The sequence below is a fragment of the Balaenoptera physalus genome (genome assembly GCF_965194825.1).
Source record: "Balaenoptera physalus genome assembly, chromosome: 3".
NCBI classification, from domain to species: Eukaryota; Metazoa; Chordata; class Mammalia; order Artiodactyla; family Balaenopteridae; genus Balaenoptera; species Balaenoptera physalus.
This window is the reverse complement of record NC_138890.1, coordinates 7,912,940-7,939,158: the sequence shown is the minus strand read 5'-3', so window position 1 is coordinate 7,939,158 and position 26,219 is coordinate 7,912,940. Positions and strand designations below refer to the sequence as shown.

At 53.1% G+C, this 26,219-nt stretch overlaps 2 protein-coding genes across 3 annotated transcripts in view; one reads left to right on the top strand and one right to left on the bottom strand.

Moving 5' to 3' along the window:
* Positions 1-94: 94 nt before the first annotated feature.
* On the top strand, positions 95-5,532 carry SPC24 (SPC24 component of NDC80 kinetochore complex). Its single transcript, XM_082454971.1, has 5 exons — positions 95-278; positions 3,876-4,020; positions 4,189-4,293; positions 4,434-4,510; positions 5,310-5,532. The coding sequence occupies exons 1-5, from the start codon at positions 119-121 to the stop codon at positions 5,414-5,416; spliced, it is 594 nt and encodes a 197-aa protein (XP_082311097.1). The 5' UTR covers positions 95-118; the 3' UTR covers positions 5,417-5,532.
* Positions 5,533-13,747: 8,215 nt separating this feature from the next.
* Positions 13,748-26,219, bottom strand: part of LDLR (low density lipoprotein receptor) — a 37,031-nt gene continuing 24,559 nt past the window's right edge. For both annotated transcript variants that reach the window (XM_082454914.1, XM_082454913.1), the window contains 8 exons: positions 23,464-23,582; positions 23,007-23,146; positions 21,445-21,586; positions 21,182-21,334; positions 20,175-20,294; positions 17,363-17,440; positions 16,151-16,308; positions 13,748-15,497 (listed from right to left, as the gene is read on the bottom strand). In XM_082454914.1, coding sequence (XP_082311040.1) covers positions 15,462-15,497; positions 16,151-16,308; positions 17,363-17,440; positions 20,175-20,294; positions 21,182-21,334; positions 21,445-21,586; positions 23,007-23,146; positions 23,464-23,582 — 946 coding nt within the window. In that variant the 3' untranslated portion in view covers positions 13,748-15,461. The remainder of the gene's footprint in view (positions 15,498-16,150; positions 16,309-17,362; positions 17,441-20,174; positions 20,295-21,181; positions 21,335-21,444; positions 21,587-23,006; positions 23,147-23,463; positions 23,583-26,219) is intronic.

Below are 26,219 nucleotides of genomic sequence, written 5' to 3'. Positions count from 1 at the left end.
GGCCTCCCTCATTGGCTGATGACTGACGTGGGCTAAACCCAATGGAAACGGGCCTCTCCGGGAAGGGGGCGGGGCCCAGGGGCACTTAAATTTGCGCGGGATTGGTCCTAGTGTAGTCATGGCGGCCTTCCGCGACATGGAGGAGGTGAGCCAGGGGCTGCTGAGCCTGCTGGGTGCCAACCGCGCCGAGGCGCAGCAACGACGGCTGCTGAGGCGCCACGAGCAGGTGGTGGAGCGGCTGCTGGAGACGCAAGACGGTGCCGAACAGCGGCTGCGAGGTGAAGGCCGGGTCGGGGTCGGGGGGCGGGGGGCGGCGGGCAGCCGGGCCCGAGTGGTGGTGGTGGTGGCCAGGCCGGCCTCGAACCTTCTCGCTTCTGGGCGCCCCATCCCTACCCTATTTCCCCGTGCGACCGGCGGATGAGCATTGTCCCCTCTGAGCCTCGGTTTCCCCACCCATGAAATGGGCGTCAGGACAGCAGCCACCTCCCGGGGGTTTAGTGGTGAATGTAGGAGGTCTGACGCGCCGTGAGCAGGAGCTGGGACTCAGGGTTTGAATTGGGGCTCAGGTGTCAAAGCGCCGGGTTTGAATCCCAGCACCGCCACTTCCCAGCTGTGAGATTTGAGGTGACTTACTTAACCTTGCAATGCCTCTGTTTCCCATAAAATGGTTGTAATAATAAATAGTCCGCATCTTCCTGCTGAGATTGTTCAGATGTTTTACTGAGCACCTGCTGGGTCTAGGCATAGTTCCAGTCATGGGGTGACAGCCGGGAACAAAGAAACAAAATCCCTGGGGTGGGGGTAGGGCTAATATTCTAGTGGGGTGAGGCAGAGGATAAACAAGAAAAATGGATTTGTCAGGAAGTGATGGGCTAAGGATTTCAGCTGTTAACTCATGAACCCTCTGGTCCCAGTCCAGTGCTTCCCTCTGAAGCCTCAGTTTCCTCATCTGTGAAATGGGGATGCTGATAGCACCCCTTGATGGATCAAAGTGAGATTCATGGAGATGATGCTTGCACAGCACTGTGCCCTTAAAAGGGGTATGGGGGCTGCCCTTGTTGCAGCTTTTCTCAGCATCAGGGTTTTTTTTTTTTTTTTAATGACTTTTTTTTTTTTTTAATTTATTTTTGGCTATGTTGGGTCTTCGTTTCTGTGCTAGGGCTTTCTCTAGTTGAGGCAAGCGGGGGCCACTCTTCATCGCGGTGCGCGGGCCTCTCCCTGTCGTGGCCTCTCTTGTTGCGTAGCACAGGCTCCAGACGCGCAGGCTCAGTAGTTGTGGCTCATGGGCCCAGTTGCTCCACGGCATGTGGGATCTTCCCAGACCAGGGCTCGAACCCGTGTCCTCTACATTAGCAGGCAGATTCTCAACCACTGCGCCACCAGGGAAGCCCAGGGGTTTTTTGTTTTTATCTTTTAAAGGCTTCAAACTTTTTTTTATTGTTGTAAAATTGACATAACCTAAGATTTACCATTTTAACTATTTTCAAGTGTCCGGTTCAGTGGCATTAAGTACATTCACGTTGTTGTGTGACCATCACCACCGTCATTTCCAGTATTCCATTGTATGGGTACACCACATTTTGTTTATCCATTCATCCATCACTGGACACTTGGGACACTTCCACCCCTTGGCTATTGTGAATAATGCTGCTATGAACATGAGTGTACAAATATCTCTTTGAGTCCCTGCTTTCAATTCTTTTTTGTATTTTCCCAGAAGTGGAAATGCTGGATCAGATGGTAATTTGATATTTAATTTTTCTGAGGAACTGTCATCTAGTTTTCCACCGTGGTTTCAGTGCCAGGGATTTGTAATGCCTTTTGACAATTACACTTTATGAGGGGGTGCTGTTTGGGTTGAGACTTGAATGATCTGGGAGCTAGCCATGGGATGGCTCCGGGAAGAGTGTTCCTGGCAGAGGGGACTGTCAATGCGAAGGTCATGAGGTGAGAATGAGCCTGGAGACCCAGGAGAAAGAGGTAGAAGATGAGGTCAGCAGGGGCCAGGCTTGCCAGCCTGTGAGCCCCCAGGAGGAGTTTGGATGTTAGTCTAAGCACAACAGATGTCCTGGTCAGGGTCTTCTGCTCTTTTCTCCTCCTCCTCCTTCCTTCCCTCTGCTTTCTTTCCTCCCCTCCCGCTCCATTAACTCCCCTTTCACTGATGGTTGGGGAGAAGCTCAGCATCACCCAACCTGCCTGGGTTTCAGAAGAACGGATGGATTTGGGGCAGGGAGACGAGAGTCGATGTTCTAGGGAGCTGGGGCTTCGATCAAAAGGATCCAGTTCAGATCCCGGCTTCAGAGCTAAGTGTGTGGACAAGTCACTGGACCTTGGGCTTCTGCTCATCGCCTCTCAAATGGGGGGAGGGGTTCAGCCACCCTCAGAGGGTGGTGAGAGTTCAGTGAGTTAGGGCTCCGTGGTCACCTGTGGCACTTAGCACACATACGGGTAACGACAGCTTATAATGAACGTCCATGGGGAAGAGATCATCCCAGGAGACTTGGTTGTTGCTCGGAGGGTGAGTGGAGAAGGGGTGGGAAGGCTGCAAAAGAGAGCCAGACCCTCAGCTCTCCTAACAGGAAGTCAGCAGGCACCGTCTAACACAGACAGATCAAGAAATAGCAGCATAAGCAAATTATTTAGAAATATGAAGGTCGATGCCAGAGAAAACAGTGAAGAGTTTAAGTGGCTGCTTCAGAGGGTTGGAGAGGCTTAGAGAGGGTTATATGTGTGTGTGTGTTTAAAGTTTCACAACCATAGACATGCAGTGCTTTGATTAAAAATTAACTTAATATAAGTTTATAAACACTTAAACACCGGCCCTTTAAGAAGCATTTTCATCCGTGCCTTCTCTGAGTTGGTAGGTTTCTGTGACTGTGGGAAGGAACACAGTAACCTTCTTATGGTGTTTTTGATCTTTTTAGATGTTTTGTTCAAAATGTGTTTATTCTGAGTAGGTGTTGGCGATGTACAGTGATCTTAAGATGCAATCTGTGCTTTGAAGAAGAGAGACAGGGAATAAATAGTCCAGTGTGATAAGGGCTGTCCTGGGAGCACAGTCTCGCCCCAGGAGGGAGAAGAGAGTGTCCAGCCGGCTGAGTCAGGCATTATCCAGAAGGCCTTAATGCTGGGAATGGTGTGCCAGTGGGCAGGGACACAGGGGCACAGGTCCCTGGAAGACAGGCAGGCAGAGGCCCAGGACTGAAAAAACATGGCGTGTCTGCACGATGATGAAACGTCTTTGCAGCCAGAGCAAAGGGAAAAGCACATGGTGGGGCGAAAAGCAGGGAGAGAGGAGGTTGGCAAGGATGCCGAAGGTGCCCAAAAAGACGTGGACATTATCCTGGAGACACTGGGGAGCCACGGGAGGTCTTTGAGCAGGGGAGCGACTTAACATTTGGCCTCTAACGCAGCCGCTCTGAAGGCAGACAGCAGAAAGGATTGGCAACGGGAGAGACCAAAGCAGGACACGGCAGGGAGGTTTTTGGGGTGGTCCTGGAGGCGTGAAGGATCAGCATGTGGAAGAAGGGGTCCTGCCAGACGGGATGGCTAACTGGATCCAGAAAGTGAGTCCCAGGCTTGTTGCTTGGACAGTGGGGTCGAGAGTGACGTCATAAGTTAAGACTAGGTGTGCAAACAAGGACCAGACTTTATTACTTTGGATGGATTCAAGTGTGATTTCGGTGAAATGGAAGCACGTGTGTCAGGTCCAGGTGGGACTCTCAGGTGGGCATTTGCAAATAGAACGATGGGTCCGGGAGCTAGAGATGGAAGTGGGAACGTGGCCATGGATGGGGGCATTGAGGCCGCCCTCTGCTCTGGGGCTCTCCTGGGGAGCCCGAGTTGAGGGGCGCAGACTTCTCCCTGCCCTGCAGAGGTCCTCACTGCGGAGAAGGAGGTGGCCCAGAGCCTCCTCAACGCGAAGGCGGAGGCACACCAGGGCGGCGTTGAGTTGCAGCAGCTTGAAGCCGAGCTTCAGAGGGCCAGCGAGGAAGACGCCCGTCTGAAGGCCAGCCTCCTATATCCTTTCCTGTGTGTGCAGAACAGCCGGGCCCCAGCCTCACCCAGGAGGCCCTTGTTCACGCTAGAAAACACACCTGGAGCCAGCAGCCCCGGGCCCGACGAGGTTGGTGTGAGCACGTGGGCAGCCCTCCCTTCAAAGCCAGGGGTCCTTAACTGCCTGTTTACTCAGCTCAGCCGAGAGCTGGAGGAGCTCAAGGAGATCGAGGCTGATCTCGAAAGACAAGAGAGGGAGGTTGACGAAGACACGACAGTCACCATCCCTTCAGCCGTGTAGGTCCACAGACGCGGTGTGAGTGCGTGTGTGCGTATGTGTGTGTGCGTGCACGCAGCCCACAGCTCTTTGTTGGAGTCGACGCTGGAGTAACTTCTTTCTCTCTCTCTCTCTCTCTCTCTTTTGTCTTCTCACGCAGGTATGTGGCTCAACTTTATCGCCGAATTAGTAAAATTGAGTGGGATTATGAATGTGAGCCGGGGATGATCAAAGGCAGTATCCTTTGTGGTGAAAGTGGAACCCTGTGCACTGTTGGTGGGAATGTTAAACGGTGCAGACACTATGGCAGATCCTAAAAAATTCAGCAGAATAACCACATAACCCAGCAGGTCGACTTCTGGGGATACACACGAAGGAATTGAAAGCAGGGACTTGAGCAGGTGTTTGTACATCCGTGTTCACAGCAGCACCGTTCACAAAAGCCAAAAGGTGGGAGCAACCCAAGTGTCCATCAGCAGATGACCAGATAAACCAAATGTGGTCCATCCATACAGTGGAATATTACTCAGCCTTAAAGAGGAAAGACATTCTGGCACATGCTACAGCATGGATAAACCTGGCACATAATCTGCTGGTTGAAATAAACCAGACACACAAAGTCAGTACTGTATGATTCCACCTACATGAGGTCCCTAGAGGAGTCAGATTCATGGAAACAGAACGTGGGATGGGGATTATCGTGGGAGGGGGAGTCAGTGTTTAATGGAGACAGAGCTTTGGTTTTGCAAGATGGAAAGAGTTCTGGAGATGGTGGTGATAGTTGCACAACAATATGAATGTGCTTAATGCCACTGAACTGGACACTTTCAAATGTTTAAGGTGGTAAATATAATGTTATATGTATTTTACCACAATTTTTAAAAAAAGACAGTGCATTATCTTAACTTTCTGTTCGTGAAAATTTCTTTCAGTCTCTAATTATCTTAATAATAACAATTTAAAGGCAGTGTCCTTTCGTCGTGGAGGGAGGGGGAGGGCCACGTGTGCTGGGTTTCCCTTACATCTGCGCCCTCAGTCCATCATGGCCCCAGCGTTGCTCAGCCCATCCACCTGGAGAGCTCCCAGCTCTCCAAGAAATTCATCAGCGACTATCTCTGGAGCTTGGTGGACACGGAGTGGTAGCCAGGAGCCTCTGGGACTGCATCGTACAGTCCCACCCAGTGGGAACCAGCCCATGGTGGGTGGTCAGTGCCTCAGTGGTGAGATCAGCTTAAAATTAAATGTTTATACGTAAATGAGTTTTTTTTACTGGATTTCTTCCCCCGTTCCCCACTCTTGACTTTGGCCTCAAATGCTGGACTAGGTAACCAAAGAAAACTGACTTAAGTGTTCCAGGCCTGTGACTTCACGTCTGTGACAACACATACAAATGACACCGTAGTATCCGATGACAAATTCCAGGTCTTCGTCATCTGTGATTCAGGTTTGGCCCTTTTTTATCCGTTCATTCTCTGAGTGCCACTGTGTGTCCGAGCTGTGCTGGGAACCCAAGGCAAGATGAAGGATCCCTTGAGCCAATGGAAGAGTCAAAAGTGATCAGATGCCACCCTCGAGCTAGAGAGCATCCAGAGTGCTTCAGGACCCCGGCCAGGGAGGGGGCCTGCCCCAGGGGATGGGGGTGGCATTTTTGCTGGGACTGGAAAGGATGAGTCAGTCACGAAGAGATTACATTATAGGATGTATAGGGGCCCATCCCTGGCTCCAGGGTGGGCTGTGTGTCAGAGACCACTGTTTGCCTCCCTGATATTTGTTCTCCCCTCCCCCCTTGGTAAGGAAATCCTTTTAGCTGCCCAGTCAAAACACAACTTTTCCCAGCCTCCCTTGCAGTTAGGTTCAGGACAATGAAATGTTAAAAGAAGTGTTGTGTGTGACTTCTTAAAAGGCAAGGGAGTATACCCTTTCCCCCTCCCCTCTGTTTTCTGGAATTTGAGTGTGATGGCTGGAGCCCTGGCAGCTGTATTGCCACACTTAAGGAGGGGTGCAATCCTCTAGGGATGATAGGAACCTGGTTCCCTGATGATGGTGTAGCTGGGTATCAATGCTGGACTTCCTTGCGGGTAGGGGCTAAACTATTGTGTGTGCCTTTGTTATTTTAGTTTTTCTATCACAAACAGCCAAAATAAACCCTAACTGATTCAGCATGCAACGAAGGCCTGGGCCAGCCAATTGATTTCTTCACCTAACCCCCATCCTCAGTGACTGAGGTACTACTAAGAGTGGGAAGCCTGTGGCCAGCCTGCCTGCCTGTCTGAGAGTAGAGAGTGAGAAGTAGGGTCCCTTCAATATCAAGTGCCTCTTGGATACAGCTTTTCCTGAAGCCAGTAGATTTGGTAGTTACATGAACCTCTGGGTGTTGGGTTTTGTGCACCTCTGTACCATTTACAGTAAGTACGATTTGTATTTCTTGATCAGAGAGGGACATTATAAGCAGAGGGAAAAGTAAGTTCTAGCAGCACCTGAGTACATCAAGTGGGCACTAAAAATAGTCCATTCCGGTGTCTCTCGGAGGTCCTAGAGCAAGGGATCCTGCCTGTCGGGCTCCAGGAGATAGACCCAAAAAAGGGCTTGTTAGTCTCCCTGAAATGTAAGCAGCCCCAGTCCATCTGGCTCACAAAGAAAGATTCCCAGAAGAACTTCAGAGGCCCTGCTTTTATGCTGAGGGCCTGGCTTTACATATTCAAGGAAATGTTCACATAAGCCCTCCTGGGCTGTTTTCATTTTCAAGGCTGGCAGAGTGTTTTATGATGTGAAAAAGAAGCAGAGCCCTTTATTTGTACCCTTGGCCTCCAAATGGCAAAAGACTTGATCTAGACCAGGGTTTTCCTGCCTCGGCCTTCACGACGTCTGGGCTAGGTCACTGTCTCTGGTGGGGGCCGTCCTGGACATCACAGGATATCTGGCAGCATGCCTGGCCTCCACCCACTAGATGGGAGGAGCACAGCCCTGTCGCGGAAACCCCGGGGGGGCGGGCACCCTCAGGGCTGCCACCCCCCTGCCTCGCAGCCTCAGCCAGGAACCGGGCAGTCTTCTGCCAAGGCCAGCTGAGGAGCTGCTGTCACCTTGGTGGCTCTTCCTGCTGACAGCCAGCCTCCACCTGCTCCCCTGCAGGAGTGCTCCCCGCCCTGAGTAGAGCCGGCCCAGCTGAGGGTCCCAGGGCAGGCGGAGAGGCATATTTCTCTCTAGTTCAAACAGATTAGCAGGTGCAGAGCCCCTGGGAGAGAAAGCCGGTGTTGAGGGGCGGGTGCAGTTACAGACGCAGGCTTCTCTGGGCCCAGGGCCTGAGGCCCCCGTGGGCCTGCTCCCCGCCGCCTGAGCAGTGGCCTCGCTTTGTTCTGGGAGGGGCCCTGGCGGCATTGCCTGCCCAGAACTCAGTTTCCCCAAGAAGAAGAAGGTGGCTCCAGGGAGGCAGCACGGACCTAGGCTCAGAGGGGCCCCGTCGCCCCAGGCCTCCCCCGCAACCAGCCCAAGGAGTGAGCAAGTGGGTGAGGAACGCAGCCCGGCGGGGCCCGGCGGGGCCCGGCGGGCGCGTTCAGGGAGGTGCCTGAGCTCACAGGGGCCAGGAGAGGCCCTGGCCCTCCGCATGCCTGGGCCCTGACTCACTGCCCGGCGCTGGCTGGACGCCCGGACAGCCTCGGCCCGCGGCCTCCAGCCTGCACACCCACCCCCGCCCCTGCCTGCTCTCCCTCTGAGAGCCGGCCCGTGGGCAGCCAGCAGCCAGCTCTCTTGGCCGGGCCTGTTGGAGTGGGTGCAGGATCGGAGTCCCCCGACCGGGCAGTGAGTGGGGAACCGAGGCCTTGCGCCTGCAGAGGTGAGACTTGACCCCTCACCCCCGGCCCGTTCCTCCTGCACCCCTGAGGCCAACACCGTCCCACGCCGGTGAGGAGTACCCATTTTACAGGTGGGGGAGCTGAGGCACAGCTTGGTCCAGTCGGTTGCCCAAAGTCACAGGACAGTGACACCCTGGGAGGCTGAACTCGGCAGTGGGGCCCCGGGGTCCGTGGAGGAGCATCTTGGCTTTGCAGATGAGAAATGGCCTCCAAGGCGCCTGCCCCTTGTCCGAGGTCACCCAGGTAGAAAGAGACCAAGGACTGGAACTCAGGCCTGTACTGGGTGGAGCCCTGCTGGGCGACGGAGCAGGGTAAAGTTCTAGACGCTTAGTGATCAGTGGTTGCCGGTCAAGTATCCACACACCTGGCCAACCTGTCTTATAATTGATGTTTCTGGGGAAAATAGCCAAGGGTACATGGAGTTGAGAGGCCAAACCCCTCACACTGGACCTCCGGCAAGCTTGGTGGGCCGAGGCTGGTGAGAGGCCGGGAGGACTGGTCACAGGGCATCAACACAGACCCGGCAGTGCTTGGACCACCCTCGGGGAGGCCCCAGGACCTCCCGGCGGCTCCCCGACTGACTCAGAAGTGTGCACTGGGCATCTGTGACCTGCCAGGCCCCCCTTCAGGGAGCCACACTCCAGTGGAGGCCACAAGCAGGTGCTGTGTGCCGGCTCCCAGTGCCCTACAGGTGATGAAACTGAGGCACAGGGACGGCAGGCTATTCGTGGAAGGTGTCGCAGCTGATGGAGACAGAGGCTGCAGGAGGCCCCAGGGAGGAAGAGCCATTTGAGCCCAGATAGACCTGAGCCCGCTGGGGACAAAGGTGTGGAGACAGTGAGCCAGGCAGAGGGAACAGCAAGTGCAAAGGTGGGTGTTCAGGGACAGCAAAGAGGCCAGCATGGAGGGAACATGAGGCCGTGGGGCTGGATCATGCCAGGCCTGCAGTCCACGGCGAGGCATGGGGAGGATTTTCAGATTCCAGGGGGGCCCCAGCGTTGGGGCTTGGAAAGGGGAGCCTGACATTGGCCTCTTGACGCAGGTCATGGTGCAGAGGCCCAGCCGACTAGGGGGGTGGTCTTGCTATGAACCCCCAAGCTCCCCACCTCCATCCCAGGCACAGCGTGGGAGAGGAGGCCTCGGGGTGAGCAGAGCAGCTGCGCCGGGAGGGTGGAGCCCCTCCACCAAGGGCAGGAATCAGTGCTGAAACCTGAGCTGCCTGGAGGGGAGGCTGGACGGGACCCAGGAGTCCTGGGGGCTATCCCCCCCCATCCCACTCCACTCAGTGGGGTGGGTGATGTGACCAGTGTTCGCTCAAACTCCAACTCTCAGCCGCTCTCTTATCCCTTCATCGTGGAGGGGATTCACTTCCTGGGGGAGAGGAAGGGGTGCTGACCCCCACTGTGGGGGAGGGACCGGCGTCAGGGACAGCGCTCCTCCCTCCCTGCCTCCCCCCTTCCCTCCCCCGGACCTGGGCTCAGCCCCGAAGGCTCCAGCCTGACTCACCACAGGCAGCTGTGGTTTCAGATGCCGGTGGGGGCAGGAGGGGGAGGCAGCAGAGGACATGAATTGGGGTGTCAGGCTTGGGGGAGCAGCTTCTTCCCACCACCCAGCCAGTCCTGGCCAGAGCCATTGAGCCCTTGGAGAGGGGGAGCCAGGGTCACGCCTGCCCACACCCTGTCCTTGGGGATGGCAGCTCCGAAGCTCCAGTCTGCTCCCCACCCCTTTGGGCAGGCTGAGCCCACAGACCAGGTCCAAGTGGCCGGCTGGCTGCGCTGCATCTTACCTGGGTGACATCCACGCCCTTCCCCAGGGGACCCCGTGTGAGCCCAGAGAGGATCACCATCAGGCCGCACCCTCTCCACCCCTCGGGCTGCTGGTGGAGAAAGACAAAGGGAGGGACGTCTGGGTCTCACCGGGAGCTGCGGGAGCTGAGACCAGTGACCCCAGCCTCCCCTTTCCCATCTGTAAAATGGGCTCTGGGCCTGCCCCGCCTCCCCACCCTTGGGCGGCCACCGAGGGGAGCAGACAGTTAATCCCCAAGAAGTGTTTGCTCTTATTTTTCCTGAGGCTCTAGTCCTGCGTGTCTGTGTCATACTCAGTGCCACGGTGGGGACGCCCAAGGAAGGATTTCAGCAACTACTCACTCAATGGAAAACTGCCCAGGCCAGGGACCAGAAACTTCCATCACCTCCAGCCTCTCCCAGGCGCTTCCTCTGCTCCGGGACCCCTGAGTTCTGCTCACCCTCCCCTCACAGGACCCTCGGCCACCTCCCGGCCCCTCCCGCAGGCCCAGCCATTCGAGCTCATTTGTCCCATTTGCCACACGGCTGAGCATGGAGTCGGTCAATCAACCAATTATCGACCGCCTGCCTGCAGGCCCTGGACAGACGCTTCCTGTGCGGTCCGCTCAGCTTTCGCCCCCAGAGGCATTTTGGAACCTTCCCAAGACAAAAGGCGGAAGGAAGGAAGGAAGTGCCACCCTGTGGACACAGAAAAGATAACAGTCCCTGTGGCTCCTGGCGCTTCTCTCCACCACCACGCCCGCCCCAGGAGGTGGGGATCAGCATCGCCCCGTTTTCAGTTGAGGAAACTGAGACTCTGATGGGTCCAAGGTCACCCAGCTCAACCCAGGCCGCCTGGCCCAGTCTGCGCTCTTTCCCACCTGCTGCCCCGACACTCTGGGTCCCCTGCCCCTGGGCCCATTCCTGCAGGGAACCCTGTTTCCCAGGTCCTGCTGGGTTCAGCCCATGGGGGCGCTGGCGGGAGGGGGGCCCGGAGGAGGGAAGAGGACAGAGTCTCTCTCCTCTCTCTGCCGTGGAGGGGTCTCCTCCCAGGCTCCCACAGCTCCTGGGCTCCAGGAATGCCACCCCTTCTTCTGCTGTTATTTCTAGATGCCTCATTGTCCCCATTTGTGGTTTGTTAGCTGCGCCTTGCGGCATTTGGGATCTTAGTTGCCCGGCCAGGAATCAAACCTGTGCACCGTGCAGTGGAAGCGTGGAGTCCTAACAACTGGACCACGAGGGAATTCCCTGGGTTTTTGGTTTTGCTTTAATACATTTATTTATTTTTGGCTGCGTTGGGTCTTGGTTGCTGCCCCTGGGCTTTCTCTAGTTGCGGAGAGCGGGGGCTACTCTTTGTTGCGTTGCGTGGTCTCCTCATTGCAGTGGCTTCTGTCGTTGCGGAGCATGGGCTCTAGGCGTGTGGGCTTCAGTAGTTGTGGCACGTGGGCTCAGTAGTTGTGGCTCGCGGGCTCTAGGTGCGCAGGCTCAGTAGTTGTGGCACACGGGCTTAGTTGCTCCGCGGCATGTTGGGATCTTCCCGGACCAGGGCTCAAACCCGTGTCCCCTGCATTGGCAGGCGGATTCTTAGCCACTGCGCCACCAGGGAAGCCCCCTGGTCTCTTAAAAAAAGTATTATTTAGCATTATTTTCAGTTGTGGTCCAATACACATAACATAAACTTTACCATCTTATCCAAGTTTAAGTGTGTAGTTCATCGGCCTTAAGCACATTCACATTGCTGTGCAACCATCACCACCATCCATCCAGCTCTTTGGTCTTGCAAAACTGAAAGCCTATAGCGATTAAACACCAACTCCCCAGCCTCCTCGTCCAGCCCCAGGCACCACCGTCCTGCTTTCTGTCTCTAGGAATTGGACCACGCTAGGCACTTCATATAAGTGGAGCCATACCGTAGTTACCTTTCTATAACTGGCTGATTTCCCTTTAGCACAATGTCCTCGAGAGTCATCCATGTTGGAGCATGTGTCAGAATTTTCTTCCTTTTTCAGGCTGAATAATATTCCATTGTATATAGACACATTTTATTTATCTGTTCACCTGCAGATGGACACTTGGGTTGTTTCCACCTTTTGGCTTTTGTGAATAATGCTAAGAACATGGGTGTGCAAATATCTGTTTAAGTCCCTGATTTCAGTTCTTCTGTGTATATATACCCAGAAGTAGACTTGCTGGATCACATCATAGTTCTATTTTTATTTTTATTTTTATTGTTAATTTTTTTCGCCATGCCTCGCGGCTTGCGGGATCTTAGTTCCCCGACCAGAGATCGAACCCATGCCCCCTGCAGTGGAAGCATGGAGTCTTAACCACTGGACCGCCAGTTAAGTCCCAATAGTTCTGTTTTTTGCTTTTTTTTTTAATTTTTATTTATTTATTTATTTATGGCTGTGTTGGGTCTTCGTTTCTGTGCGAGGGCTTTCTCTAGTTGCGGCGAGCGGGGGCCCCTCTTCATCGCGGTGCGTGGGCCTCTCACTATCGCGGCCTCTCCCGTTGCGGAGCACAGGCTCCAGATGCGCAGGCTCAGCAATTGTGGCTCACGGGCCCAGGTGCTCCGCGGCATGTGGGATCTTCCCAGACCAGGGCTCGAACCCATGTCCCCTGCATTGGCAGGCAGATTCTCAACCACTGTGCCACCAGGGAAACCCCAATAGTCCTGTTTTTAATTTAAAAAATTTGAGGTCCTACTTTTGATTTTTTGAGAAGCCGCCATACTGTTTTTCCACTGTGCCTTTACCATTTTACATTCCCACCAACAATGTACGAAGGTTCCAGTTTCTCTACAGCCTCGCCAACACTTGTTGTCTTCTGTTTTTTGTTTTTTATTACAGCCATCCTAATGGGTGTGAGGTGGCATCTCATTATGATTTGCCCATTTGGTGTGTTATGCTTAGATCCCTGTATTGTTTTTTTCTATCCAATGACCTGCTGTGTTCCTGACTGTTCCCCAGTTGATGTGCCAGGACTATTTGTGGCTTGACTGCCATGCCCTAAGACAGGGGTCTGAAATGCCCTCAAAGCCCAGACTCAGGTAAAGCTGGGGTGCACAAGAGAATGAGGGTGTAGGGGACTGAGGTCGACTGCAGTCCACGTACCCTGACACCCATGGCTCTGGCCAAATGTTTCCACGATGTAGCCAGATTCACCTGAATTTATGATTATTTGGATTTGTGTTGTGAAATCTCTCGATTTTTTTCTATCTTAGCAACGAATTTAATAGGACTAAATTCAGGAGAATCCTTCCCTGACACCCCCCAACATAAAAAAGCCTCCTGACAGTCAGTTCTCTGTCTCATTATCCTTTTTAATATTCTTCCAGAATAATCTTGTAAAATATAATTTTTTCTGTTTCTTCTTCTAAAATGTCATCTCCTTGAGGGCACACTTTTTTTTTTTTTAATATATATAACTTTTTTTTCTCTTGGCCGTGACACACGGCATATGGGATCTTAGCTCTCCCTGACCAGGGATCGAACTCCCGCCCCTTGCATTGGAAGCGTGGAGTCTTAACCACTGGACCCTCCAGGGAAGTCCCAAGGGCATGGACTCTTATTCACTGCAGTGTCCCACACGCCTAGAACAGGACCTGGCACACAACAGGTGCCCATTGTTCGTTGAATGAATGAACAAGCAGGAAATTTAGCAAAACCCCAACTCAGGGAAGCACCCAGCAGAGCTGCTCCCCAGCTGAGCACAACATCCCCCAGAGCCTGCAGCCTGCTGGAGCTCTGGGGAGATGTTACCTTTCCAGATCCTTCTCCCGGGGAGTCGAGTCCCTCAACAGATGGAGGGAGCCAGAGAACAGAGGAAGAAAGCACTTCTGGTTTAGCCAAATACTTTAAGAAATTTAATCGATCACAGTGAGACATTCAGGCTATAAAAACATTCTATACAGTGGTTTAAAAAGCGATACCCATCCCGGAAAAGCAACCCATATATACAACACAGACCTGATTCTCCTGAAGAGCGTTGCGCACAGCACGTGCGAATAATCTTTTTGTACAGAAAGACGAGGCGTCTCAGAGACAGTTTCCCCCAATGCAGCAACCAGGGTTTGCAAAAATAAATAGATCTTTTTTTATATACATATAAGTGATAAATGTTTCAACAAATATACAAAGTGCAAACATAACAAAAAGCTCCCATTGTCTGCCCGGGGATCTATTTACATGCTTCAGAAAGAGAAAAGGCGTTCACAGCCTCCTGCAGGGCCACCGTGTTCTGTGGTTGTACAGCAGACAGTCCCCTCAGAGAGTCTCCGTGGGAGGCTGACCCCTCCCCCCGGCTCTGTGGTCATAAATGCGATACGTGTGTCAATTTCAGAAAGCATTCTTGTTTAATAAGTCCCGCAAAATGCCCGAGCCAGGAGCATATCCTACAGGGCGGACCTGCCATGCACGTTTCAGATGGATCCCCCGCCAACCACGACCAGCTTATTGGGGAAATGAACGGCTCGGGGGCATCTGCACAGAAGTGGAAACACTAGCCAGACAGTCTCGATCTTGAGCTTGGCTTTGAAGTCGTGATCAAGCCGACCCTTTCCTCCTCACGCACGTCTCCCTACGTGCTGGGAGAGGGGCCAGGTCTGCACCATCACCGACCTGGACTCTCTCCAGCCAGAACAGAACCAGAACAGAAAGCAGTGCAAAATAATAATAGACTGTCGACTTTACACAGTGTACAACTAAACTGAAAAAGTGCAAGGGGCAGGGCTGGGCTCCAGACACCCACACCCAGACAGAGGGACACAGTTAGAGGTCGGAGCCACCTACCTTCACGCACAAAGCAATGGGGTCTCAGGCACTTAATACATATTAAGGGTGACGGGTGGCTCAAGTTTTCCCTGGGGATGGCCGGGATTTTGGTGAATGAATAGGGCTCAGCGGGTGCCACCCCCAGAAGGCTGGATCCAGCCATCACCAGGGGCCCTTCCCCAGCATAAGGGGAGGGCAAACCCAGCTTGGAAAACCCTAGTTTGATCCTGACCTGTGGGTGGCAGAGCAAAGGCCAACTCTGGCCATCCCATCAGGCTCGGCAGGCAGAGGTAAACACGTTCAGTCCTGAGTGTGGGGCTCGAGCTAGAGGGCAGGTGAAGCAGCAGCTACCTGGGACCCTGTTGGTAGCAACTGCTCTGGTGCGTTCAAAGCCACTAGCTTTCCCGCTCCGTGTCCCTCCGTCCATCATTCCCTCGGGGGAAGAGCACATCAAGGAGGAGAGAAGCTCGGAAACATCCCCCAGCTCGTCTGCCTTCCTCCTCTTTTCCTTTCAGCGTAAAGAAAGAAGGAAAAAATGCAACCCAAACCCGTTCCGTGGGCGCTGTCGGAAGCCTGTTCTGCCTCCCAAACAAATAAATATATAAAACAAAGCTTTGGCAGACAAGGCAGACGGGCGCCCGGGCTGCAGCCACCAGCACTGCTTTTGGCGCCGAGGTCTCAGGAAGGGTTTGGGGCAGGTCAAGGGTCCGGGGAGAAAGTGTTCTTCCTGCCAGCGAGTGACCAGCGGCAGGTTCCGGGAAGGGACGGGACTCGAGGCAGCAGCTCACGCCACATCATCCTCTAGGCTGACCATCTGTCTCTGTCAACAGAACGGTAAACGCCGGAAACCATCAGTCCAACATCCAGTAAACATGGCCAGCGGCCACCTACGCCTCACTCCCTCCTGGCCCCTCCAGCCAACCAGCCCCCCACGTCGCCCGCTGGACCCGCACAGTGGCCTCCCCGCCGGGGTCTCGGAGCTCCGAAACCTGGCCCCAGCCTGCTCCCTCACAGCCGGCAGGGAGCGCCGTGACCACCGCGTCTGCTCGTGCGGCTCCGTGGCTCCCACCGCATTCCGAGGGTGCTGCTCCATCTGCCCCGGCCCCTCCCACCCTCCCCCACCCTCTCCATTCCGGTCACACTGGTGGCCTCCTTGCTCCTCAGACACACCAAACAGGGCTCCGCCACAGGGCCTTTGCACAGGCGGGGCCTTCTGCACACCGTACACTCCCTGCTCAGGGAAGCCTTCCTGGCCACCTCAAGTTGCACCCCCTCCCACCCAGACCCACAAACCACTGTCCGCCCCGCTTCTGGCTTTCACCCTCGGACCTACGATCCTTTTGCTCATCCTCTGGCCCCGTCCCCACACCGTGAGAATGTCTGCCCTTCGGGGAGGACCTGGCCCTGAGGAGGCACGACAGACACACGGACAGACGCACGGGCACCAGCGAGGTCCCAAGGGGCGCGGCTCACCGCGGGGTAGGTGTAGCCATCCTGGCTGCGGCAGATGTGGACCTCGTCCTCCGTGGTCTTCTGGTACACAGGGTTGTCAAAGTTGATGCTGTTGATGCTCTTAAGCCGCCAGTTCTTCCAGAGGAGGAAGGTCCCGAAGCACAGGAGGATGAGCAGCGCTGCAGGGAGAGGGGAGAGGTGCTGCCTCCAGCCGCCAGGCCCTTTCAACTCGTAAATGCTTTTATTCCGCATTTAAAGCCCGTTGTAAAAAACAAAAAATTCTATCTATGAGCATAACAAATCTCTAGCTTGAAGACCACTCTGACTGCCCCACCCTCCGAATACCCAACTATTGTCAATTCTTCCAGTTTTGCGTGATTAGTCACATGTGAGCCGCCGCTTTTTCAGGAATAGGACTGTTCTCTACCTACGGGGCCACAGTGCACTCTGGTTCTGTTTGACCTTGGGTGGGGCTGGATCCCTCTTCGCAGCCTTTATGGTGGGCCTTGGGGTGGCGCTTCCTGCCCCCTCCCTACCCCCTCCCCCAGGTCCAGGGAACAGCCAAGGGCTCACCCGGCCCAGGTCTGAAAAATATTCTGGCCCAGACGGTGGGAGAGACTCAGGCTCTGCTGGGCCCCCGGCAGCCCCAAGGAAGGTAAGGGGCCCAGCCGCCAACCCACAGCGGAGAGCTGTTGGGCACTTAGATCTCTCATCTCTGTGAAGGGACACCTTGAAAGGATTTTTTTCGAAAAGGAAAAATGGGTGTGATGCTGACCAAGCCATGACTGATGGGTGAGGGCGGGAAAGCAGAAATCTCCAAACTGCCCCCTGCAAGAGAACCGCTCACCAGGAGGCACCCCTCCTGGTTGCCCTCCCATCCCTTGGGTGTTGGTGAGGCCGGCCATACTCACACCGGGGACCCTGGCCCAGCCCCACTTCCCCCACGTGACACATCGACTGCCCCACTCTGCTCACCGTCAGCTCCGAGTGGGGGGGGAATGTTTGTTTCTTTCAGGGCTGGGTCCCCAGTGCCCGGAAGCAATCTTGGTATACAGTAGGTGCTCAACTATATTTGTTAAGTAAATGAAGCTAGGAAGGGGGGCCCAGTGATGAACAGGACACGCAGCAGGGCCACCCCATTCCTGGAGGAAAGGTGGACCAGACTGGCTTACTGGGCACGGAGATCTTTTTGCAGGAAACCGGGAACCAGGGGAGGACCGGCCACAGGCTTACCGATTGGGAGGACGATGTACAGAGCACCCACGCCCTGGGGCCTCTCCGCGTCCGCTCGGCCGGCAACATCAGCCAGGACTGCGAGGGAGAAGGGAGAAGGTGAGGCCCAGGTCCCCAGTGAGGGGCGGGAAAACACAGCAGGTGTATGATGACAACCCGCAAGGGAGAATGCCTGACATTTCTCAGCGTCCTCAACATGCAGAGGAACTTGGAGCGTCTCCCAGGTGTGAGAGGAGCCGGGCTGGCTTCCTCCAGGGCCTCGCTTGTTAGCGATCGGGGTTATGGGATTTGGGGCAAATTTAAGAGGGTCCTTTAGCCTCACATTACAAGGCACTGGGGAAGGGGCTGCTGGTCCCTGAGACCAACGCCCACAGATATATTCCCAGTGGCTGGCGAGGTCACTGGTAGAATTTTTCAACCTGCTTCTGCATTTGATGACAAGGAGCCTATTCTGGATGGGGCAGGGGCCAACTTCTGTCCCCGTAATGCTCAGCAATCCCAGTGCCTGGGCTGCATCGCACCAAAGCCCCATAGTCCTGTGCCAGCTGTCCCCGCCTAATAAGAAATATTGGAGGTGGGGGGGAACCTCATTATATAACCACGCCCGTGCACCTGGGCCGGACAACGTGAGGGCCCGTGCAAGTGAAAGTTTAAAGGCCTACAAGCAGGCCAGTGAGCTGGGAAGACTGCACAAGCCACATCCAAGCCACACATACGCCGGGGAACAGTGATGACCGTCTCCGGTTGTGTTCAGATCCCTCTGGGTTTTAATTCAATCCACTGTCGCACATGTTGTGGACAGAGTTTACATGCAGTTTTACATTTGCGCATATTTAAGAAAGTTTGTCACAAAAATAATTTAGGGCAGCAGCATCGGTGTCCTTGAAAATTTTTTCCCTTAAAAGGGCTCCTTTGCCAACTTCGAGAAGCCCTGGACGGGCCCATCTGTGAAATGGTTTTTTAAGCAGTGGTCCTTCAAGTGAGAAGGGTTCTGGGCCTCCCTCAACCATATAGTTCCTGTTTTATCCCTTTATGGTTGAACAAAGGATTCAGCTACTCTGAGGGGAAAAAAAAAAAAAGTCTGAAACTTGCTGATGTGCCTTTTTTTTTTTTTTCCCGGCCAGAAAAGTCTGAGCTCTGTTTCCGGGCTGCTCAAAAACAGGGTCGGGCGCCCTCTGCTGGACAAAGCAGCAAATGGTGGGCTCCAATTCACTGAGAGCCCAGCTCTCACCTCCTCCAGCTGGGGAGGTAGATCATGACCTTGAGGGCGGGCTAAGATGAGGAGAGAGAGGGACTCGCCCCAGGCATTAAATTTAAAGGGGTCCCCCCAAAGCTCAGTAAACCAGTAATATTATAATGCATTGTTTTTTTGTTTTTTTCCTGTTTTGGCCACACCGTGCGGTATGCTGGGTCTTAGATCTCCGACCGCCAGGGAAGCCCCTGCATTGTTTTTAAAAATCAAAATTAATGCCAACGGGAATTCCCTGGCGGCCCAATGGTCAGGATTCCGCGCTCTCACTGCTGAGGGCCCGGGTTCAATCCCTGGTCGAGGAACTAAGGTTCCACAAGTCACATGGCGTGGCCAAGAAAAAAGAAAAGAAAAGAAAAATTAATGCCAATACCTCATGGTGACCAAAATAGCAAAATTTTTAGGAAAACAGGATCTGACTATACACTTTGCAAGATCCTGCCTCACTGAGACCCTGGCTCCGAGCAAACTTTATTTACTAGAACAGGTGGCTGACCCCACACGCCGTAGGTTTGAGGATTCGATTTTTTAAAAAAATACTGCATTAAAATATTATTTGAATCTTGGGGTTTTTGGTGCCCCCTTTATTTACTTATTTTTAAAAAATATTTATTTAGGGCTTCCCCAGTGGCGCAGTGGTTGAGAATCCGCCTGCCAATGCAGGGGACAGGGGTTCGAGCCCTAGTCCGGGAAGATCCCACATGCTGCGGAGCAACTAAGCTCGTGTGCCACAACTACTGAGCCTGTGCTCTAGAGCCCATGAGCCACAACTACTGAGCCCACGTGCCGCAACTACTGAAGCCCACGTGCCTAGAGCCTATGCTCCACAATGAGAGAAGCCACTGCAATGAGAAGCCCGCGTACTGCAACGAAGAGTAACCCCTGCTCGCCGCAACTAGAGAAAGCCCGCGCGCAGCAACGAAGACCCAACACAGCCAAAAATAAATAAATAAATTAATTTAATTAATTAATTAATTTTAAAATATATATATATATATTTATTTATTTATTTATTTATTTGGCTGTGCCAGGTCTTGGTTGCGGCACACGGGATCTTCGTTGCCACATGCAGGATCTTTTAGTTGCAGCATGCAAAATCTTCAGTTGTGGCATGCAGGGGTGGGTCTTTCTTTAGTTGTGGCCTGCAGGGGGTCTTTAGTTGCAGCATGCGAACTCTTAGTTGTGGGATGCAGGATCTAGTTCCCTGACCAGGGATCAAACCCAGGCCCCCTGCAATGGGAGCTCGGAGTCTTACCCACTGGACCACCAGGGAAGTCCCTGTGCACCCTTTAGATGCTGCCCCAGGGAGTGCCTGACCTGCCTCATGCTAGTCCTGGCCCTGTTGGGCAGGCACCTGAAAAAGCCCATGTGATCCCCACTATTCCAGGAAGGTGGGTGGGCACTGTTATTAGCTCCATTTTACAGGTAGGGAAACTGAGGCTTCAGAGATGTACAGGCCATGCCAGAGACAGTGAGAAAAGGAGCCAAGACTAAATCCACTCTGTCTCTTCACCAACATGCTCATATCAATGAACCGGGGCCAGGGTGACCCCCAGCCTTTACCTTGTTGGGACATCGTCACTGACTGTGCCGTGGTGAGCTCAGGACTGGCTGTGCGCTTCAGCCCCACAGTTGTCGAGTTGACCGTGGAGGGCCTCCAGGTGGTCACTGCAGGTTCAGTCTCTGAAAGAATAAACAGTTCCTGAGTGCCCTGCAGCCTGAGCCCCGCTGATAGCTGCGCTGCTGATGACAACGGGTAGGAAGCAAGTGCCATGGGCCACAAAGAAATAACTGAAGATAAACGCAGTGAAAATACAAACCCACTAATATCTATGTTATTATATTACACGTTGTTTTTCAAAAGGAAGATTCGTAAGTGTTACAGACACACTGGCCCCAAATAGAGACTTTCTCTGAGGATGAGGAGAATCAAAAGGGGGCCACCTTCTCCCTCAGTGTCTGCATCTAAAATCAGTCCCGGGCTTCCCTGGTGGCGCAGGCAGTCGTTAAGAGTCCACCTGCCAATGCAGGGGACACGGGTTCGAGCCCTGGTCCGGGAAGATCCCACATGCCGTGGAGCAGCTGGGCCCGTGCGCCACAACTGCTGAGCCTGCGCCCTAGAGCCCGTGCGCCACAACTACTGAAGCCCACGCGCCTGGAGCCCGTGCTCCGCAACAAGAGAAGCCACCGCGATGAGAAGCCCGTGCACCGCAATAAAGAGTAGCCCCCGCTCGCCGCAACTAGAGAAAGCCCGCGTGCAACAACAGAGACCCAACGCAGCCAAAAATAAACAAGATAAATAAATTTATAATAAATAAATAAATAAATAAATAAAATCAGTCCCTCCCCCACCCGAGAGGTCTGGGAAAGAGAGAACTAGACTTTACAGGTGAACTGAGTCCATCTCCCTGCCAGGCACAGTGCTGATGCGCCCAGCATTTGAGAAAGGCCTTACAAGGGCCTCCTGGGGCCTCGCTCTCCCATTTAATGGATGAGCAAAGTGAGGGTCAGGAAGGTCCGGCTGCTGGGCCGACCCACAAGGGTGGCAGAAGGCAGACTGGTGCCCCCACCTGCAAGGCAGCTTCTCATGTCCTTGGCCAGCAGCATGCCGTCGGGGCAGGCACAGGTGAACCTGGGCGAGTGGGGGTTGATCTGCGGGGCTGGCAGACACAGGTACTGGCAGCCACCGTTGCGGAGGGCAGTCCTCTCACACCAGTTCACCCCTGCGGCAGAAAAGGCAGGGAGGCAGGGTGAGAACGAGGTCAGAAAATTTCTAGAAAATTCCAGAGTGCCAGCAGGGACGAGGAGGTGGGGGTGGCCATCCCATCTTTACCTCTCGGCTGCGTGAGGTTGTGGAAAAGGACGATGTCCTCTGGAGACAGCAGGTTTTCTGCCATCAAATTAATGTCCGAGCCCGTGAGGCGGTTGGCACTGAAAATGGCTTCATTGACAATATCCGTCCAAAATACTTTATCCTACATGGGCGTTAAGGAAGATGACAGATCCCATCAACCATGGGGCTGGGACACAGACTACTGTCTCCACACCCCTTGAAGTTATTGGGGTTCTCTGGGGAACAAGCAGTGCTGGATGGTAGCATCATTTCTTTTTTCTTTTTCTTTAAAAAATTTTTAATTTTGGGGGACTTCCCTGGCAGTCCAGCGGTTAAGACTGCACGCTTCCAGTGCAAGGGACGTGGGTTCGATCCCTGATCAGGGAACTAAAATCTCACGTGCCGAGCAGCGTGGCAAAAAAAATAATAATAATAATAATAATAATAATAATAATAATAATTGTGTAAAATACACATTATGTAAAATTTACCATCTTAACCATTTTTAAGTGTCCAGTTCTGTGGCATTAAGTATATTCACATAGTTGTGTCACCACCATCCATCTCTAAAACTTTTTCATCTTCTCAAATTAAAACTCTGTCCCCATGAAACACTCACTCCCCATCCCCCTCCCCCAGCCCCTGGCGCCCACCATTCTACTTTCTGTCTCTATGAATCTGACTCCTCTAGGGACTCAAATGAGTGGAATCGTAGTTTGTCTTTTTGTGCCTGGCTTATTTCACTGAGCATAATGTCCCCAAGGTTCATCCATGTTATAGCAGGGGTCAAAATCTCCTTCCTTTTTAAGGGTGAATAATATGTCATTGGATGGATGGACCACATTGTGTTTATCCAGTCATCCATTGATGGACACTTGGGTTGCTTCCAACTCTCGGCTTTTGTGGATCGTGCTGCTTGAACATGGGTTTACGAATACAGCTGACCCTTGAACATGCATTTGAACTGCGTGGATTTTTTTTCAATAGTAAATACACGATTCCCAGCTGGTTGAATCCACAGATATGGAACTACAGATACCAACAAACCCTGGATACGGAGGACCGACTCTAAGTTATACTCAGATTTTCAACTGTGTGAAGCGTCAGCGCCCCAAACCCCACGTTGTTGAAGGGTCAACTGTACAGCAACATTCTTTAGAGCAGAGTTTCCCCACTGGGGTGCTATTTAGGGCCACATACGCCTTCGCGGTGGCCCCCCCTTCTCTTGTAGGGTGTTGAGCAGCATCCTTTTGTTTTGGCCTTGACTCACGGCTTGCAGGGATCTTAGTTCCCCGTCCAGGGATGGAAGCCGGGTCCCCTGCAGTGGAAGCGCTAAGTCCTAACCACTGGACTGCCAGGGAAGTCCCTAATTCCTGGTCTAAGACCTCTTCATGGTCACTGGCAGTTTTCTGACCTAGTCTGGGCTTGAACGACTACACGATGTGTGTGGACCTGTTAGCAGGAGCGCTCGCGCCTTGTATGTAAGTGATGCTCAGTCAGCAGTGCCTGACCATGAATTCCCGCAAGCACGGAAGCAGCGACCGCTTGCCCCCGGCCCCCACCTCAAAGATGGCCAAGGAGAAGGGGTGCGCCAGCTTCTTCTCGTCCTCCAGCACGGTCTTCCGGTTGCCCCCGGTGACATCAATGCTGGAGATGGAGTGCAGCTTGGAGTCGACCCAGTACAGGCGGCCGCTGGAAAGATCTAGAATCCAAGGCGGAGGGGGGGGGAAAGGGAGTGGTCACACGTGATGCGGGGGGCAGTGCTTGGGGCTTGGGCACCCTGCTCCCCACAGGAGGGAGACCCCCAAGGACCCAGCAGAGACGCGCCCAGGAAAGCAATTCAGACCCCGCCCCCATCCCCACCCCAACGTGTGAGCCTGAACCGCATGCAGGTATGTGGGGGAATGGGAGCTGAGTTTCAGGTTATAAAATGTCAGGCCATTTGGCCAATGGCCCGTGGCCATTTCCTCTCTTCCAGACTGTGCCTGACCCCCCAGGACCAATGTGCCCCCAACATACCCAGGGTGATGCCATTGGGCCACTGGATGTCCTCCGTCACCAGCGAGTAAACGTCCACGCCATTCAGGCCCCCCTTCTTGATCTTGGCGGGGGTTCCCCAGTCCGTCCAGTACATGAAGCTGGTGGGACAGCGGGAAGGACAGACAGGAGGACATCAGGGAGGGAGGCTCTGCCCACCCAGAAGAGCTGCTTGCCCCTGAAGCAGCCAGGCCAGGACTCCCAGTCGGTTCTGGGGAGACCCTGGATGGGTTCTTTCTGCTTCCCTGACCTTGCTGCCCTCAAGGCCCACACCTGGTGAGACCTGGCAGGATTTGGGCGACCTTTGAGAACAAAGGGAGGTTTTCATTCCGATGTTGGGACTGGGGCCCTGCAATCTGCACCCTGAACACTGCTTTCTAAGGGCTTACATAAATTTTTTGGGGGGGTAATTTTTTTGCTTTTTAAATACATACATATATATATATATATATATATATATATATACACACACACAGCTATATATACATACATGTATAGATACACACACACACAGAGAGATTTTTAAAATTGTGGTAAAACACACATAGCATAAAATTTAGCATTTAACCATTTTTAAGTATACAATTCAGTGGCATTAAGTACATTCACACTGCTGTGTAGCCATCACCACCATCCATCTCTAGAACTTTCTTTTCTCCCCAAACTGAAACTCTGTCCCCATTAAACACTGACTCCCCACCCATCTCCTCCAGCCCCTGACACCCACTCTCCTACTGTCTCCATGGATCTGACTTCTCTAGGGACCTCGTATAAGTGGAATGATACAGTATTTATCCCTTTGTGACTGGCTTATTTCACTAAGCGTAATGTCCTTAAGGTTCATCCATGTTGTAGCAGGTGTCAGATTTCCTTTTTAAGGCTGAATGAAGTTTCACTGTATGCATGTACCACATTTCGTTCATCTAATCCTCTGCAGATGGACACTTGGCTACTGTGAATCATGCTGCTAAGAACACGGGTGTACAAACATCTGTTTCTGTGCCTACTTTCGATTCTTTTGGACCCATACTTACAAGTGGATCTCCAAGGGCTTTTATTTTCTTTCTTTCTTTCTTTTTTAAATCTTAATTTATCTTATTTTATTTATTTATTTATTTTTGCCATATCCTGCAGCATGCAGGATCCCCGACCAGGGATCGAACCTGTGCCCACTGCAGTGGCAGCTCAGAGTCTTAACCACTGGACCTCCAGGGAAGTCCCTCCAAGGGCTTTTAAACATCTGAAGAGATGCTCAGACTAACTCGCAAGTGACCTAATACAAATTAAAACTACCCTGGAATACACCCTCCCCAACATGATTACAAAGATGGAAAACCCTTTGGTGAGAGTGTGGGGAAACGGGTCCTAGGGTGCACCTCTGGCGGGAGGGTCAGTATCACAATGTTTGCTTGGAAGGACAATTTGAGGCTATGTCCATGTATGTACCCTCAGACCTAGTAATCCAAATTCTAGAATGTCATCCTGCAGATAAACTGCAGCAACTCACCTTCAAAGGCCTTCAAAGGTATTCATGGCTACTTTGTATGAGGCAGGGAGGTAAAAACCTAAATTTCCAGGGGCTGGAGAACAGTTTAAATAAATCATGGCCCATCGAGTTGGCAGGGAAGGAAACCCACAGGCCAAATGAAAGAGCCAGGTCGGGGAGAGAATTCCATGCTACTTGGCGGCGGGGGGGGGAAGAAACACAAAAGCAGAGCACTTGGGGACTCCCTGGCGGTCCAGTGGTTAAGACTCTGAGCTTCCAGGCATGGGTTTGACCCCTGGTTGAGGGAACTACGATCCCACAAGCCATGCAGTGAGGCAATCAATCAATCAATAGCAGAGCACACAACACGCATCTAAGTGGAGCATGTGGGACTTCCCTGGTGGTCCAGTGGGTAAGACTCCCCGCTCCCAATGCAGGGGGCCCGGGTTCAATCCCTGGTCGGGGAACTAGATCCCACATGCATGCCGCAACTAAGAAGTCCGCGTGCTGCAACTAAGACCTGGCACAGCCAAATAAATAAATATTTAAAAATAAATAATAATAAAAATAAGTGGAGGGTGTCTGCGAGGGCGTCCCTCTCTGCTGGAAGTAGGGTGGACCGGGTGACCCTCCACCAAATGAGAGCATTAGTCTTGATTGATGAGGACCTGACACGCCCACCTTCACCCCAAGGGGGGTCTGTCCGTTCTGAGCCACGGACACCATGCAAGGACAGCCAAGTGCGCCTTTGCCAACATTTTCTCCCTGAGGCCCAATGCTCCCTTTTCTCCAGTTATTGCAGCCAGAAATCCTGCCCATCCTGGGGTTGTGAAATGCCACACATGATGTACCGGGGCAGCTGGTGTGTGCTACAGGTGCAGGGTATGTGGGACAGAGGACAGAGGTTTTCCGCCAGGGGACACGGGTCCCTGGGGACACTGGAGCTGCTGAGTCAGCCACGGGGCCTGCAGACCCCAAGGAGGGTGATCTACGGGCGGTGATCTTCACTCCCCTCCTGAAAACTGTCAGTCGGCTAACACTGTCCCAGAGCGTTTTTAAACATCTCTGCAATCCTGTCTTAGTGTAGGATACTCTGCCGCATAATACTACATCGGAATTTAAATTTCTAACTTCTAACAAGTGTTCATTTCTAATATAAATGTTTTTTTTTTGCCGCACCTCCCGGCACTGGGATCTTAGTTCCCCTACCAGGGATTGAACCCACGGCCCCTGCAGTGGAAGCACGGAATCC

Excerpts from the sequence above, each read along its gene's own strand:
- SPC24 (XM_082454971.1), top strand. The coding sequence starts at position 119 with ATGGCGGCCTTCCGCGACATGGAGGAGGTGAGCCAGGGGCTGCTGAGC. Across the intron at positions 279-3,875 it reads TGCCGAACAGCGGCTGCGAG|AGGTCCTCACTGCGGAGAAG; the intron begins GTGAAGGCCGGG and ends CCTGCCCTGCAG. Across the intron at positions 4,021-4,188 it reads CGTCTGAAGGCCAGCCTCCT|TCAGCTCAGCCGAGAGCTGG; the intron begins ATATCCTTTCCT and ends CTGCCTGTTTAC.